Below are 15,000 nucleotides of genomic sequence, written 5' to 3'. Positions count from 1 at the left end.
TACTCTGGTCTCATGTTATCTGCATTTCAACCTGAGCTCAATTATTTATAATAATAATTAATTATACAACGCAATATGCAACTGACAACTATGTATGTATGTATTTGAATGACCAACAAATGATATATCACTTAAGAGCAGAAACTAAGAATTTAAGACCACAATTTTTTATCCTGTAAAAGTATCACTGAAAAGACCCTGAAGGGTGTTGGAACGGCAACTCAAAACTCTGACTCAAACAAGGTTCTTGTTATTTACTAGAAAAGAGAGGATTTAAGAAAACTATAAGAGATAGTTAAAAAAGAAAAAGATATAGGAAGCTTGGCCCTCTAAGCAAACTGCTATTTTATTTACGAATTCGTATGTCCAAATGTGATATTGTTTGACTTTGTATTTCTATTATTGTTATACAATGTTCTGTCTTTTTTAAATCTACAACATCTATCAATGTTGGAAGATCTCTCTTGGAGTAGACTAGTTCTCCCTTTGACAGAGCAAGGGCCTCTAGCATGCAGTAGTCAGCTAAGGTCAAAGGTTGACCTCTGCTCTGCAGCGCACACACACACACACACACACACACACACACACACACACACACGCAGTTGTTTTATTTTCTGTTTTTCTGTTTCCTTGACCCATTTTTTAGTCTTAAGTACTTAATACAAGAAACAAGTTAACAACATCAGTTAGTTGCAAGGATGTATAATACAAATTACTGCAATGATTATCTCTCCCCTATATTGAGTAGTCAGGTCAGTCTTTACCTAAACACCTTTCTCCTTTGTACAACTTGACATTAATGTAACTTTAAATAAAAGCCCCATACTACTACTTTATGTGAAATGTCCAAATAGTTATGTGACAAACTGCTGATTCTAGTTTTAGTGCTATATAATTCAGACCAGGGTAGCTTAAGTTGACTGACATTTGATAAAATTACCAACCAGTTGTTGATGGAATGCACAGTGCAACAGGCAACTTTCCCTTCTGTCACATGCTGCCAGAGTGATATAGAGCCAGCGGACGGGTTGTCTAGCTTTAACTTTCACTGTTTATTTTACACAAGTGTAGACGGTGGTTTGCATTCTTAACAGGCCCAGATTCATAAGCATCAGTTCTGCTGTATGAAACGAGCTGCTGTCATGCGAGTCATAGGTAACAGTTGCCGCAACTAAGGTCAAAGGTCGACCTCTGCTCTACATACATACATACATGTATGGTGTTTTATTTTCTGTGTTTCTGTTTCCTAGTCCCATTTTTTAGTCTTAAGTACTTAATAGTTAATTATGCAACATTAGTTAGTTGCAAGGATGTATAATACAAATTACTGCAATGATTATCTCTCCCCTATATTGAGTAGTCAGGTCAGTCTTTACCTAAACACCTTTATGCTATGTACAACTTGACATTAATGCGTAACAACTACATTTTAACCAGCTTTATCTTATTATCTTTTAGAAATAGTATCATATCATATATGCTGCATGAAAACGAACTGCGTGCCATAGCAAGGGGCCTCTAGGCTAACCTCTGCTCTGCTGCACATACACACACACACACACACACACACACACACACACACACACACACACACACACACACACACACACACACAACTAAACATACAAGACATACTCCAAGACACAACCACACAAGACAAAGACAAAACAAAAATATATATCATTTTATAGTCTTTATATAATTCAGTACTAAGGACCATGTGGATAAGAAATCTTGCAGTCTTGAATGCCGTTTACTTGTAATTTGTTCAGTGGGCAACAAGTCCATTATCTGTTCCAGCCAATGATCCAGTGTGGGTCCTGATTGGGAAATCCGTTTAGTAAGTATACATTTTTTTAGCAAAATAGGAAAACATTGTAAACACACATTTTCTTGTACAGGGAAACTTATTTTCCACATCATAATTCAACAAATATAACATAGGGCATAACTCAAAAGTACAGTTACACATATCTTGAATTGCTTTGTGAATCTTCTCCCACAAGGAATAAACAGCTTTACAATACCATAATAAATACATGAATGTTCCTAATTCAGTTCCACATTTCCTACACATAGAAGAGTTTGTATGATCAAACTTACTAAGCTTCACTGGAGTTATATAGTATTTATACAGGAATTTATAATTAGTTTCCTTAACTTTAATGTTTATAGTTAAAGGTGGGGTCAACTCCGTACACAGAGTTAGCCATTCTTTTTCACTAAACTTCTTTTTAAGCTCTAATTCCCAATTTGTTCTCAAAGAAGAAAAAGAGTTCTGGGAACTTTCAGACAAAATTCTATACAAGTGAGATATCTTACACTTAAGCGGAGTTGCAGAGATAATAAATTGTTCCAGCTCAGTGGGATAGAGTCTAAGTTGTCCCTTTTTACGTAAAGATACAATGATGTGAAGAACCTGCAAGTATTTAAAAAAAAATCTGTTCTAGGAATTTATATTCTGCACAAATAGCCGTAAAGGATTTAACGGACTCAGAGCCTTCATCAAACATATCTGAAAAAGTTTTTAAACCATGAAGTTACCAATTTCGAAAGTCAGTTTGAGAGAGAGAGCTAGAAAGTCGGGGTTAAATGCAATAGGAGAGTTTTTGCTTATATGACCTTCTGTGCTCAGATACCTATTACAGTCCTGCCAAGCTTTCAATGTGGCTTGTAAAGGGGGGAACCCCTCTACATTCATCAGGGACTGCAGTTTGTTAACATAAAGTGTTGTTGTGATCTCCAATGGATAGCATGTTAGTGATTCCAGTGCTACCCAAAGAGAACTAGTGCCCAACTTCCGACTTATAATATGTCTAACTTGGCAAGCCCAGTAGTGCCATAAAAAATCTGGAAGTCCTAATCCCCCTTTTAAACATGGTTTTGTTAAAGTGGACAGCTTAATCCTTGGGGTCTTGTTGTTCCATATACATAGTGTTAAACATCTATTAATTAACTTAAAAAAAAAGAAAAGGGAATATAACATGGCAATATACTAAAAGCATAAATAAACTTAGGGAGTATACTCCTTTTAATGGCATTAATTTTCCCAATAAGAGACAGTGGGCGAAAGACCAAGTCTGAAGTTTCTTTTTGCATTCCTCCAGCAAAGGGTTATAGTTTCCCTTAAATAGTTTGTCTAAAGCGGGTGTCACTTGTACTCCAAGATATTTAAAGCCATATACTGACCAAGAGACAGGGCATTCCTTCTTAACATTTTCCACATTTGGAATGTTAAGAGGGCAAGCAATTGTTTTTTGTATGTTAACCTTATACCCTGAAGTCTTAGAAAATGTTTGAATATCTGCCAAAGCCAGGCACAAAGTTGACATAGTTTCAGTAACAAATAATAAAGTATCATCGGCATAGAGAGAAATTTTGTGATGTTGTGTGCCTGCGGTCACTCCCTTTATCATAGGATTAGTTCTGATCATCTCAGCAAACGGTTCTAAAGCAATAACAAATAATAATGGGGAGAGAGGGCAGCCATGCCTGGTACCTCTTTCTAAGTGCACTGGGGGAGATTCCACATTATTAGTACAGACAGTTGCATTTGGAGTGTCATATAAAGCTTTAATCCATTCAATGAAATTGTAGCCCAATTTAAATGTATCTAGTACTAAAAAAGAAAATCCCATTCTAAGCTGTCAAACGCCTTCTCAGCATCGAGAGACAATGATAATGAAGGCGTTTTTTCCTGGTTCAGATAATGTATGATTTTAAACAGTCGTCTAGTATTATCAGATGAGTGACGACCTTTAGTGAATCAAGTATGATCTAAATTTATTAATTTTGGGAGAATTAATTCTAATCTCTTCGATAACAGTTTTGTAATAATTTTATAGTCACAATTTAGCAAACTAACTTAACTTATAGGCCTTCTATGAGGCACAACTTTGAGGGTCTTTGCCTTCTTTCAATATGACAGAGATTCTAGCTGTTTTCATAGAAACAGGAAGAAACAGGAAGAATGTTATGGCTAGTGAAGTCATTAACCATTAACATAAAAACTAATTTAAGTTGTGGCCAGAAAGTTTTATAAAATTCTCCAGAAAACCCATCCGGGTCGGGAGATTTATTTGCTGGTAGTGATTTAATTACAGAAAACACCTCTTCCTCAGACAAGTTTTTAATAATGCTTTGTCGATCTGAGACTGTAACCTAAGGTAGATCCAAACGGTCTAAAAAGGTTGTTGCCTCAGGGATTGAAATATTTTCTGATTTATATAAACCACTATAAAATCAAAAGATTGTTTATTAATTTCTAATGGCTTGTATGTTACTACATTTTCAGTTTTAATGGCCATTTTTGTTCTATTAGCTTGTTCCTTTTTCAAATAATGTGCCAATAGTTTACCTGGTCTATTCCCAAATTCATGCATTTTTTGTTTCAAGTACATACTTTTTTGTTTAATATAGTTTGATGTGTCCTCTCAAAGTAGCTTTTGCTGCATCCCAAAGTATGGATGGGACTATTTCAGATGATAAATTATAAATATTAAAGTCTTCAATCCACGCTCTCATTTTCTTACAGAATATTTCATCTTCTAATAACGGATTATTAAATTTCCACAATTTAGTTACTTGGTCCGTTCGAGCGTATGGGGAATGACGTAAGCAAAAAAAATGGCTGACTTGGATGTGGGCGGGGCTTGATGTCAAGCCTTCCCGCAGACTGCAGCGAGATATACTTGAAATGACAAGCCTTCAAAGATGGACTGGGTTCAAGGTTCAGAGGTCAATATTTCAAAGCAGGAGTAATGTATCCTCTTCAGACTGACTATATGTTACTCTCCAGGTTGAGACCTTTCCAACGATGTGTTTGTTATAGTCCTACAACAACGTTTTAATAAATAAAATAAAAAATGCTTCTCTTTGTATATAGTTTATTTGTTGTTTTTCACAACAGTACAAGTCAAAACAAATGCAAATTAGTCAAACAAGCCATTAGGCTGTATTTGTAAACACTCAACTGTAGGTTTTTATATAGTGTATATATAAGGCAAATGAAAGTGCTTAGCATAAAACACTATTTTTTCATTATTAGTATTTTATTGTGTAAATTCTCACGTACATCTTTCACAGACGAGGAACGGTAATTACTACGTCACTTCCGCGGATCCGTTTAAACGTTATTATGGTGTATAACTTACTGGAACAAAGCTGAGCAACGTGTTGTTGCTGGTGACAAAACCACTGATTATATGTATGTATACTGAAGCGATACTGGCGTTAAAAACACGCTGATCGCTGTCCGATTCTGTGAATGAATGGCCGCATTGCATTGTAGGATATCAGCTTTGAATGCGTCTAGCTCGGATCATATCGTAATGTTCTGTATTACAGCATATACTCTAATATTTCACCGGTAATAAGACCGAAATAATATTATTAAAATAAAGAAATGAATACCATGATAACATCTAAATAAATGTTGATAGATGTAGCGTAATAGTTTTAGAAATATAAATAAACAAAAAAGCAACCCAGCTTCCCTGGCCGAAATAGACCAAAATAATAACATTAAAAGAAATACATATAAACCCTGATAAGATCTGGTGAATAAATGTTGATTAAAACAGCTGTAATTGGGCTATAAATACCAATAATAAAACTGTCACAGATTTCGTGTTTTTTCTTTCGTCAATATCCGACGGTGAGGGATTAACATGAATATCTATCTGACGGACCCCCTCGTCGAAAAATAACTCAACGGGTACACCTCTTTCGTTGAAACGTAACGCCAGGGGTCCTTGACCATGCGTCAGACATTTGATGAGTAGGGAGTGAGACTGTGTTGATTTCTGACCACAGTCGGAAAAGAAGCAAGCAGGAAAGGTTAACACATTGAACATTTTAACCGCTTATTAACGTGCGCTTGTTCCCCCGTGTGCACTGATGCCTCATCTGTTGACATTTCCGAATGCCTTCCTACAGTTGCTTAAAAAAAGCTTTCCACACAAAAACGTAGCCTACATGTGTCATTAGTATGAGAAAAAAATGAGATTTTAACTATGTCGGGCTGTGGTCAGGCTCGGACACAAATTTCTTAATGCCTGTCTGGCTCGGGCCGCATTCGGTCACGGCTCTGTTGGACACAGGCCGGGCTCGGACAGAAATATTCGGCCTGATCCGGACTCTAATTCCCCACACCATTACACCACCACCACCAGCCTGCACAATGGTAACAAGGCATGACGGATCCATGTCCTCATTCTGTTTACGCCAAATTCTGACTTTACCATCTGAATGTCTCAACAGAAATCGAGACTCATCAGACCAGGCAACATTTTTACAGTCTTCAACTGTCCAATTTTGGTGAGCTAGTGCAAATTGTAGCCTCATTTTCCTATTTTTAGTGGAGATGGGTGGGGTCTTCTGCTGGTGTAGCCCATCCGCCTCAAGGTTGTGCATGTTGTGGTTTCACAAATGCTTGGCTGCATACCTCGGTTGTAACGAGTGGTTATTTGCAGAGGTGTCAAGTAACAAAGTACAAATACTATGTTACCTTACTTAAGTAGAAATTTTGGGTATCTATACATTACTGGGGTAATTATTTTACAGCAGACTTTTTACTTCTACTCCTTACATTTTCACGCAATTATCTGTACTTTCTACTCCTTACATCTTAAAAATAGCCTCGTTACTCCTATTTCAGTTCGGCTTGTTTTCATTCCGGCTTGTCATCGTTCAAAAAAACACACACACAAAAAAAACCTATCCAGATAAATCGTGCCATTTGGATAGAGTGAATTTGATTGTGGTTGGATGAGAAGTATAAACATATACCATTCCGACACCCTATTGGTTTGTACGCGATCCATCGCCCCTGCACAGACCCGGTGCTAATACGGCACAGGTGCCTGAATGACCGTTATCTGCCGGACCAAATAGCAACGCGGATTTCGGTGCCTTATTTAGGTGCTACTTAAATACCTGCGCTTCTCTCTGATGCTCCGAAAATGGACGTTAGAGGGAACTGAAACATCGCCGCATGGGACGCTAGTTACCACTACACTCGACAGCAGGCATAGACTGTTAATATTAATTAATTAATAATTTAGAGTCTATGATAGCAGGTAACCTTAGCCTACTGTTAGCTAGCAGCTGGAGTAAACAGTTAAAATGCTGACAGCTAAACGGTGTAGAAGTGTGACTGTATTTCACTGGAGAGGATTCTAACACCAGACTGTAGCTGCCGTTGTCTGAAAAACACAGGTTCAGCCTGAAATAAGTTATTGTTATAAGTTATTGTTATTACATTTTTAATAAATTATTTAATTTTGACCCTGTGGCCTTAGCAATAAACAAGCCGTTCTTTAATGTCGCCTTGTGCTCCTTTTTTTTTTTTTTTAGATCAACTTTTTATTTTCTATTTTTGAACATACAGAACAGACAAATACAATTGAACAAGGTGTTCCTTTTCTTGTGGAGGTGGGTTAGTCTATAGGCCCCTGTTGGGCGGGCTAAGCTTTTGTCCTTAATGGCATTTTTCCCCCCTAGCATTACTTTTACTTTCATACTTTAAATAGTTTTGAAACCAGTACTTTTACACTTTTACTTGAGTAAAAAGCTTGAGTTGATACTTCAACTTCTACAGCAGTCTTTTCAAACCCTAGTATCTATACTTCTACTCACCCGCGGCGCTACCATTGGGCCCGGGTGGGCCTGGGCCCACCCATTTTAGGTCCGGGCCTGCCCATTTTGACCCAGGCCTATAGTGAGTAGTGAGTGATTTTAATTCTAGCAGTTCATCCAATAAGCAGCCCGAGGAAAGCTTTGAGTGAAAGCTGGAATTAGTAGTCCCATTCTCCTCTGACCTTTAGCATCAACAAGGCATTTTCACCCAGAGGACTGCCGCACACGATGTTTTTCCTTTTTCAGACCACTCTTTGTAAACCCTAGAAATGGTTGTGCGTGAAAATCCCAGTAACTGAGCAGATTGTGAAATACTCAGACCAGCCCGTCTGGCACCAACAACCACGCCACGCTCAAAGTTGCTTAGATCACCTTTTTTTCCCATTCTGACATTCAGTTTGGAGTTCAGGAGATTGTCTAGACCAGGACCACAACCCTAAATGCATTGAAGCAGCTGCCATGTGATTGGTTGATTAAATAATTGCATTTAACAAGAAATCTACAGGTGTTCCTAATAATCTTTATCTGTCACTCTCAACTAGGCCAATACTATTGTAGTAAACAGTATATATTCCTCACAGATGACCTCAGGTTTTTTAAAGTTTTTGGGTGAGGGAGGAAACCGGAAACCCCCGAGCTCAGAATCTGGATAGATACTAGAGCGGATCCGCTAGATGTCACAGGAAGTGCCTCGTGGCCGGCCTTATTTTTTGCCTTACTCTGCCTCTGATTGGCTTACCCTGTTATTCTTACCCTAACCCTGACCAATCCCCACTCCTCATGCCTAAACCTAACTACGTCTAGCAGATCTGATCTAGCATTTACCCAGAATCTGCTGCAGGGTGACACATTAAACCATTTTACGTGCTAAACATGCCTAACTTTGTTATTATTTATCAGTGGTGGAAGAAGTATTCAGATCCTTCACTTCAGTAAAAACACTGTAAAAATACTATGTTACAAGCAGAAGTCCTGCATTGAAAATATTACTTTAATAAAAGTATGTAAGTATCATCAGGTAAATGTACTTAAAGTATTTAAGGTAAAATTATTTGATGCAGAAAAATCCTCCCATTTTAGAAAGTGTGAAGGATCCAAACAGTTGTGTGTTTAATGGTCTAATCATTTCAGCTGAGTAATTATACTTAGTTACATTCCACCACTGTTATTTAGATTAATTTCTACAGGAGAGTTGTGTATGTGACGTGATTCCTCTTCCTCAAAAACTCTTTATCACAACTCTAAATGAGGAAATGTTTTACATCAGGAGGATGTCACAGACATAAAGTCAGAATCAGCTGATCCATACAACATACCAGTGTTCAGATCCTTTAGTAAAAGTACTAATACCACACTGGGAAAATACTCTGTTACAAGTAGAAGTGCTCCATTAAAAATATTACTTGAGTAGAAGTAAAAGAAAAGGTACTTAAAGTAAAAGTTAAAGTACTCAATGCAGATAAATCCTCATACTCGAGAAGCTGGAAACATGACATGTTTTTACTAAAACGACTGAAATGATCAAAATAGTTCTGTCACTCAAGTAATGATTAATCGGCTGATAATTTCAGCTGTAGTCTTATTTGTAGTATATTATATATATAATTGTTTAAAATACATAATAAAATCAAATTTTAAATACATAGTTCTACAAATTCAGTACATGTATTAAAATAATTGTGGAGGAAGAGAAATTACTAACTAAACTTTTCAAAACTTGTGGAATAATTCTGGTGACATGTGACATAGTGATAAATACATGATTTTATCTTTCAGGGCCAGCAGTCATCAAAGTGAAAGGAGGGACTGATGTAGTGTTACCCTGTTCGCTCAGCACCAAGGAGAACATTGAGTTTAAACTCTTTGACTGGAGGAAAGTTGCTCAGAAAGATGATGGTCAGAAGAAGGTGTTCCTGTATGATGGAGGCAGTCATTACAACAACGGTCTAGATGGTCAGAGTGAAGAGTTCAAAGGTCGAGTCTCTCATTTTCAAGATGAACTGAAACACGGCAACGCCTCCATAATCATCAGAAATACAAAGGTGACTGACAGCGGAGACTACAGATGTTATTTTCCTCATCTTCAGCTACCTCAAACATTCACCATTAAGCTTGTTGTTGGTGAGTTCTTTCATTAAACAGTTGAAGATATTCGCTCATTCTCTGAAATTCCAGCAGTCTTTAATAGTAGAAATAGTGTTATTATAACATATTATTATAACAACTTTGTATATGGTTATAGAACAAAACAAATTTAGCAGAACCAGAATCTGACTCCTACTGGAAAAAGTTAAGTGTTCAACAACGTTACAATGTGTAATTGGCTTATTGAGCTTTTCTGTTTCTCTCTCACTGTAATCAACATTTCCATTTTTAATGGTCTTATTGTTTTATATAATCTTTTTTTCTGCTCTGTTCACAGGTGCAGCTTCAAAACCATCTGTGACATTACTTGATGTAACAACATTCTGGGCGCTGCTGCAGTGTGAAGTTAATGGCAATCCAAAACCTAAAGTAGAGCTGCAGGACAGTGATGGAAACAACCTTCATGCTGAAGTAACACAGGACTCAGAAAGAGAAGGCAGCTTCTACATCACCCTCCAAACTACTGTGACCAAGACCGGCACCTATCGCTGTGTAGCCACACAGGAGGAACTCAAACATCAGATTCATGCTGAGACCTCTGTGTATATCAGTGGTGAGATTCTTCCTTTGTGATAGTTTAATTTTTTAATTATTTTGTTTATGTGTTATATATTTGCAAAATGTATAGGTGGAAATGGGTGTGGCCTGTATCATGAGATTCACCTATATTCAGTTACTGGCCAAAACACCTTCACCTTGATTATAGCGCCACCTCCTGGTGGATATGGGTCATTTTTTTGTGTCTGAGGCTACATCCACACTACTAGGTTTTCATTTTTAAGCAGCGTTGTGAGACAAACACAATCTCCATCCACACAAGAGTTTCAGCTCCAGTAGCAGAACTAATCTCTGTCCATTTTAACACGTCTGACAACGAAAAGTTTTTTCCAAAGGTCTCCGTTTGTGGGGCAGTGGTGAACTAAAGGTTAGAGAAGAGAGCTTGTGACTGGGAGGGCGTCGGTTCAATCCCCAGACCAGGCAGGATAAAAACTGGGTGGGGAAAAGTGAAAGACCCTTAACCCCAACAGTGGCCAGCAGATCAGACTGTGGTTGTACTGGGCAGGACTTGCAGGTATGAATGTGGAACTGTGTGAATGTGACATGTTGTTGTTGCAAATGAGAAATTGTTCTCAATCTACTGAATAAATAAAGTAATAAAATTACAAAAATAAAAGTGCCCGGTCAGACAACAAAGCAGCCCCGGAGTTTTCAAACCAAACGGGGGCAGCAGAGTTTCCAAATGTCTCCGTTTTAGGGGCTCGGAAACGAGGAATGTAAACTCTAAACTGAGGTACCTCCACCAGTCTATACCACCACTAAAAGATTCACATGAATAACTTATACATTGTTTGCTGCAGTAGCCTAGTAAAAATAATAATAATAATAATAATAATAATAATAATAATAATAATAATATCAAGCCAATCAAGACACCCACGGACACCTTAATAAACATAAATTAAAACATTATTTAATGTACAACAAATATAGTAAAATCAAGGTGGCAATTAAAAACATTGAAATCAATCAAATCAAAGTGGACATGGAGGAAGTTATGTAGGGTATGAGTATCTAAACAGATGTGTTTGAAGTTGTGATTTGAATTGATGAAGAGAGTCCAGTTGATGAATGTGAGGAGGAAGACGAGGGGCAGAGCAGCTGAAGGCTCTGGCCCCCATGGTGCTGAGTCTGAATGCTGGGACAGTTCAAATTACAGCTGAGGAGTACAAAGTGTTCAGGCAGGTCTGAGATGTATGGAGGGGGGATTTAGGATATAATTATGTTATTTCTTGTGGCCAGTTGATCTTGTGCATGTACCACTTTTAGTGTTTGAAAAAATAGTAATAAAAAACAATAATAATAATAATAATAATACATTTTGAGCATATCACACACTTCATTTTCAGCCTTCTGGTGAATTTTTCTGCAACAACATAGTGCTTTTTCTGCCTCAAGTTATGGTCCAAATGTCTTTTTTGTATTTAAGTAATGGAAATTAGTAGTTGTTCTCTTTGTGTAGACTGTGATATCCAATCTGCTGTATATGATCTGTGTTACATTCTGAGTCTTACATTAACTTTCTGTCTTCTGTTTCAGGGTTCACCCCTGGAGTGATTGTTCTTTTAGTTCTCATTGTTCTTCTTGTTGTTGCTGTTCTAGCTGTGCTTCATTGCAAGGGTTACGGCACATTCAATTGTAATAAAGGTAAGTTAAAATAATGAATTGTATCAACATATTCATGATGAGCAGACAACACAACAGATTATTTATATGAATCTCATGTTCAGAGTCTTTGCAGTTGTTTTATCTTCAGTCATTAATCATTCTGTTGGTATTTACACCAGAGTAGGATCAAGTCAGTTGGATTTTCTTTAATAAAACTGTTATAGGATGTTATAATGTACTGGAGATCATTTCATTTTTAATTAATTATTCTTAAAAGTATTTATTGTATTTGATGTATATGTAAATAATAGTATAATACACTACAAGCTTTGAAATTAGACTACAAACTAAACTTCTTGTAAAACTGCCTTAATAATTACTAATTGATGACTCTGCATGTAAACATATTGATTAACACGTTTTATCTTCCAGGGCCAAAACTCATCAAAGTAGAAGAAGACAGTGATGTTACTTTACCCTGTTCCCTCTGGACCAAGAAGGACATTCGGTCAACAGTATTTTTCTGGCTGAAAGTTTCTCAGACAACTGATGATTCTCTGAAGACTGTGTTCCTGTATGATAAAGGTCATCTTTACAGTGACGAGCGTCCAGGTCAGAGTGAGCAGTTCAAAGATCGAGTCTCACATTTTCCAGATAAACTGAAACAAGGCAACGCCTCCATAATCATCAGAAATACGAGGAGGGCTGACAGTGGAGAATACAGATGTTATTTTCCATTAATTAAGAAACATCAAGAATTCTACATTAAGCTTGATGTTGTTGGTGAGTACTTTGATGAACCAGTTAAAGATGTCCTCTCATTTAAGGACTGGAGCCTGGTCTCCACCTTGTTATCTAGCTGCTGCATCTGAACAAACATGATGAAAACTTTGAACTCATCCATGGTGTCAGTTTCACATTTCTTAATGAAATATCAGCAGTCTGTAGTAGATTAAATCTGAGTGTGCACACTGCCTGATGTTGTTGAGAGATGCATCTGCATTTTGTTTTTGTTTTTGAAAGTAACCAACCAAAAGTTAACTTTACTTTTAATTCATAGTTTTTAATGTGTGTTTGAACTCTGGCCTCTAGTTTTACAGCCATATGTGTGAAGCTGAGAGTGAAAAGATGGGACTGCTTAAATTCATACGACAGGATGTTATAATGTACTCAAGATCATTTTATTCTATTCTTAAAATGATTGAATATATTTGATGTAGGACTCTATTCTAATTAAACAGCAACACACACAAAGCAGTAGGAGTCTCTAAGTGCACCTGATATTCTGGTTCATGTTTGTGCATTAACATTAACTTTATTTCCAAACAGAAAAGAATGCATTTTGGGGCAGATCTGTGTAGATCAGACACCAAAAATAAATGATGTGTTAGTGGTAAAACTGTGATTGTGCAGCCTGAATATGATCAAGAAAGATTAATTTAATTTCTTTAATATTGTTTTGTCTTTTTTCCTGCAGGTTCAACTCCAGAGCCAGATGAACTTCATCTATTAATGATAGAAGAAAGTCACTGATAATGTCTGTGTTGCTGGAAACATTTATTTAGTTTTCAGTTATTTTATTCTTGTGTTATATCACAATGTATAGGCTCATTGATTTTCTCTTGCAGTTCTAGTTGATTGTGTAACTGTTTGTAAGACTTGTACAGTATTCCTGTTCCAGAGGTGTGTAGAGCAGAGAGGACCAGATCAACATGATGATGCTCTTAGAAGTCTTGTATTTTTGTATTCAGACCAAATTACAAAGTTTGCTGTGGTGATGTGAAGTGTGAAATATTGTGCAAAAAAAGGTGACTTCATTTATTTTTTAAATATTTTTTACCTTTTTATATTGTGTTTTATTACATTTGTTTTCTCTTTAAACAGTATATAGTATATATATAGCAGGACTTTGTACTGTGTAAAATCACCAATAGAGGCTTCTAAACCAAATGCTACACAACCGGTTGGAAATCTGAACGTTTTAGCTCACGGGGATTTCTCTAAAATATGTTTCTCATTATTTGAAGTTTTGGCCACGTTTAACATGACAATCAAACATCATAACATTGTAGATATGACAAAAAAGATGAAAATTAATAATATGTCCTTTTTAAGGCTGAGATGTGGTATTGATCTTCTTATCTAACTCAGTGAGAAAGTGAATAAAGTGTCCTGGTGGGTCACCGGGTAGAGCCGGTACTTTAGGCCGAGTCATCACCACAGTGACTTTGGTTTGGTCCTCCACAGAGCCCTTTGCTGCATGTCATACCCTCTCTCTGCTGTGTATCTTTTAAAAGCAGAAATGCCAAAAAATGTATCCTAAAAAACCCCAAAAATGATTAGCTCAAATGTATTTTTACTTTAATATGACAAGACAAAGTCTGTACAGTACACCTTACTATGTTCTTGCACTGTTTATGTTGTTAAGCGATAATATAGTGCCTTTATGTAATTTCAATTTAAATGTATTCAAATTTACTACTGGAAATCTTGTATTAAAAGTAAATATTGACATTATTCTTTGCAGCGTGACAGTTTTTTTCAGCTGAAACTTGCGTAAAAAGAATAAAAGTGATTTTCCTTTCTTGGGTCAGTTTCTAAGACAGCAGCCCCGACCTGAAACATCTAGACACCACTCTGCTGCTCTATATTTATTCCTCCAGGTTTTGGAGAACATGTGTGTGTGTTTACAACATACTGGACATGCAGATAAACAGTGGAGAAGTGAGGGTGTTGTGTTGGATGAAGAGTTTAAAAAGTCTAAAGCCCAGTCCAAAGTCCAAAACCTGGATGAATATAGAGCAATGACCAAAGTTGATTTCAAATTGTATCTACTGTACTTTATTTTTAGTGACTTAGTATTAAAAAGATGTAAACAGTGCAGAGTGTTTAATGTGTTGCAGTGAGATGAGCTTTTATTTTGTAGGAGACCCTCTGGACACCCCTTAAGGACCCTTTGGAGTCCCTGGACCCCAGTTTGAGAACTTCAGCTTCAAGCTACACTGCTGCAGACGCTGGTTGTTGTCTATCAGGGGTTAGTTGTTAGAAGTT

General features: G+C 36.9%; 1 protein-coding gene across 1 annotated transcript in view; it reads left to right on the top strand.

Annotated features, from left to right (window-relative positions):
* Positions 1–10,371, top strand: part of LOC116038071 (CD276 antigen-like) — a 14,630-nt gene extending 4,259 nt beyond the window's left edge. The window contains exons 2-3 of the mRNA XM_036001918.1: positions 9,415–9,759; positions 10,061–10,371. Coding sequence (XP_035857811.1) covers positions 9,415–9,759; positions 10,061–10,356 — 641 coding nt within the window. The 3' untranslated portion in view covers positions 10,357–10,371. The remainder of the gene's footprint in view (positions 1–9,414; positions 9,760–10,060) is intronic.
* The last annotated feature ends 4,629 nt before the right edge of the window (positions 10,372–15,000 follow it).

Source organism: Sander lucioperca, chromosome 6, assembly GCF_008315115.2.
Source record: "Sander lucioperca isolate FBNREF2018 chromosome 6, SLUC_FBN_1.2, whole genome shotgun sequence".
In the NCBI taxonomy this organism is placed as follows: domain Eukaryota; kingdom Metazoa; phylum Chordata; class Actinopteri; order Perciformes; family Percidae; genus Sander; species Sander lucioperca.
This window is presented reverse-complemented; position numbering and strand designations above follow the sequence as displayed.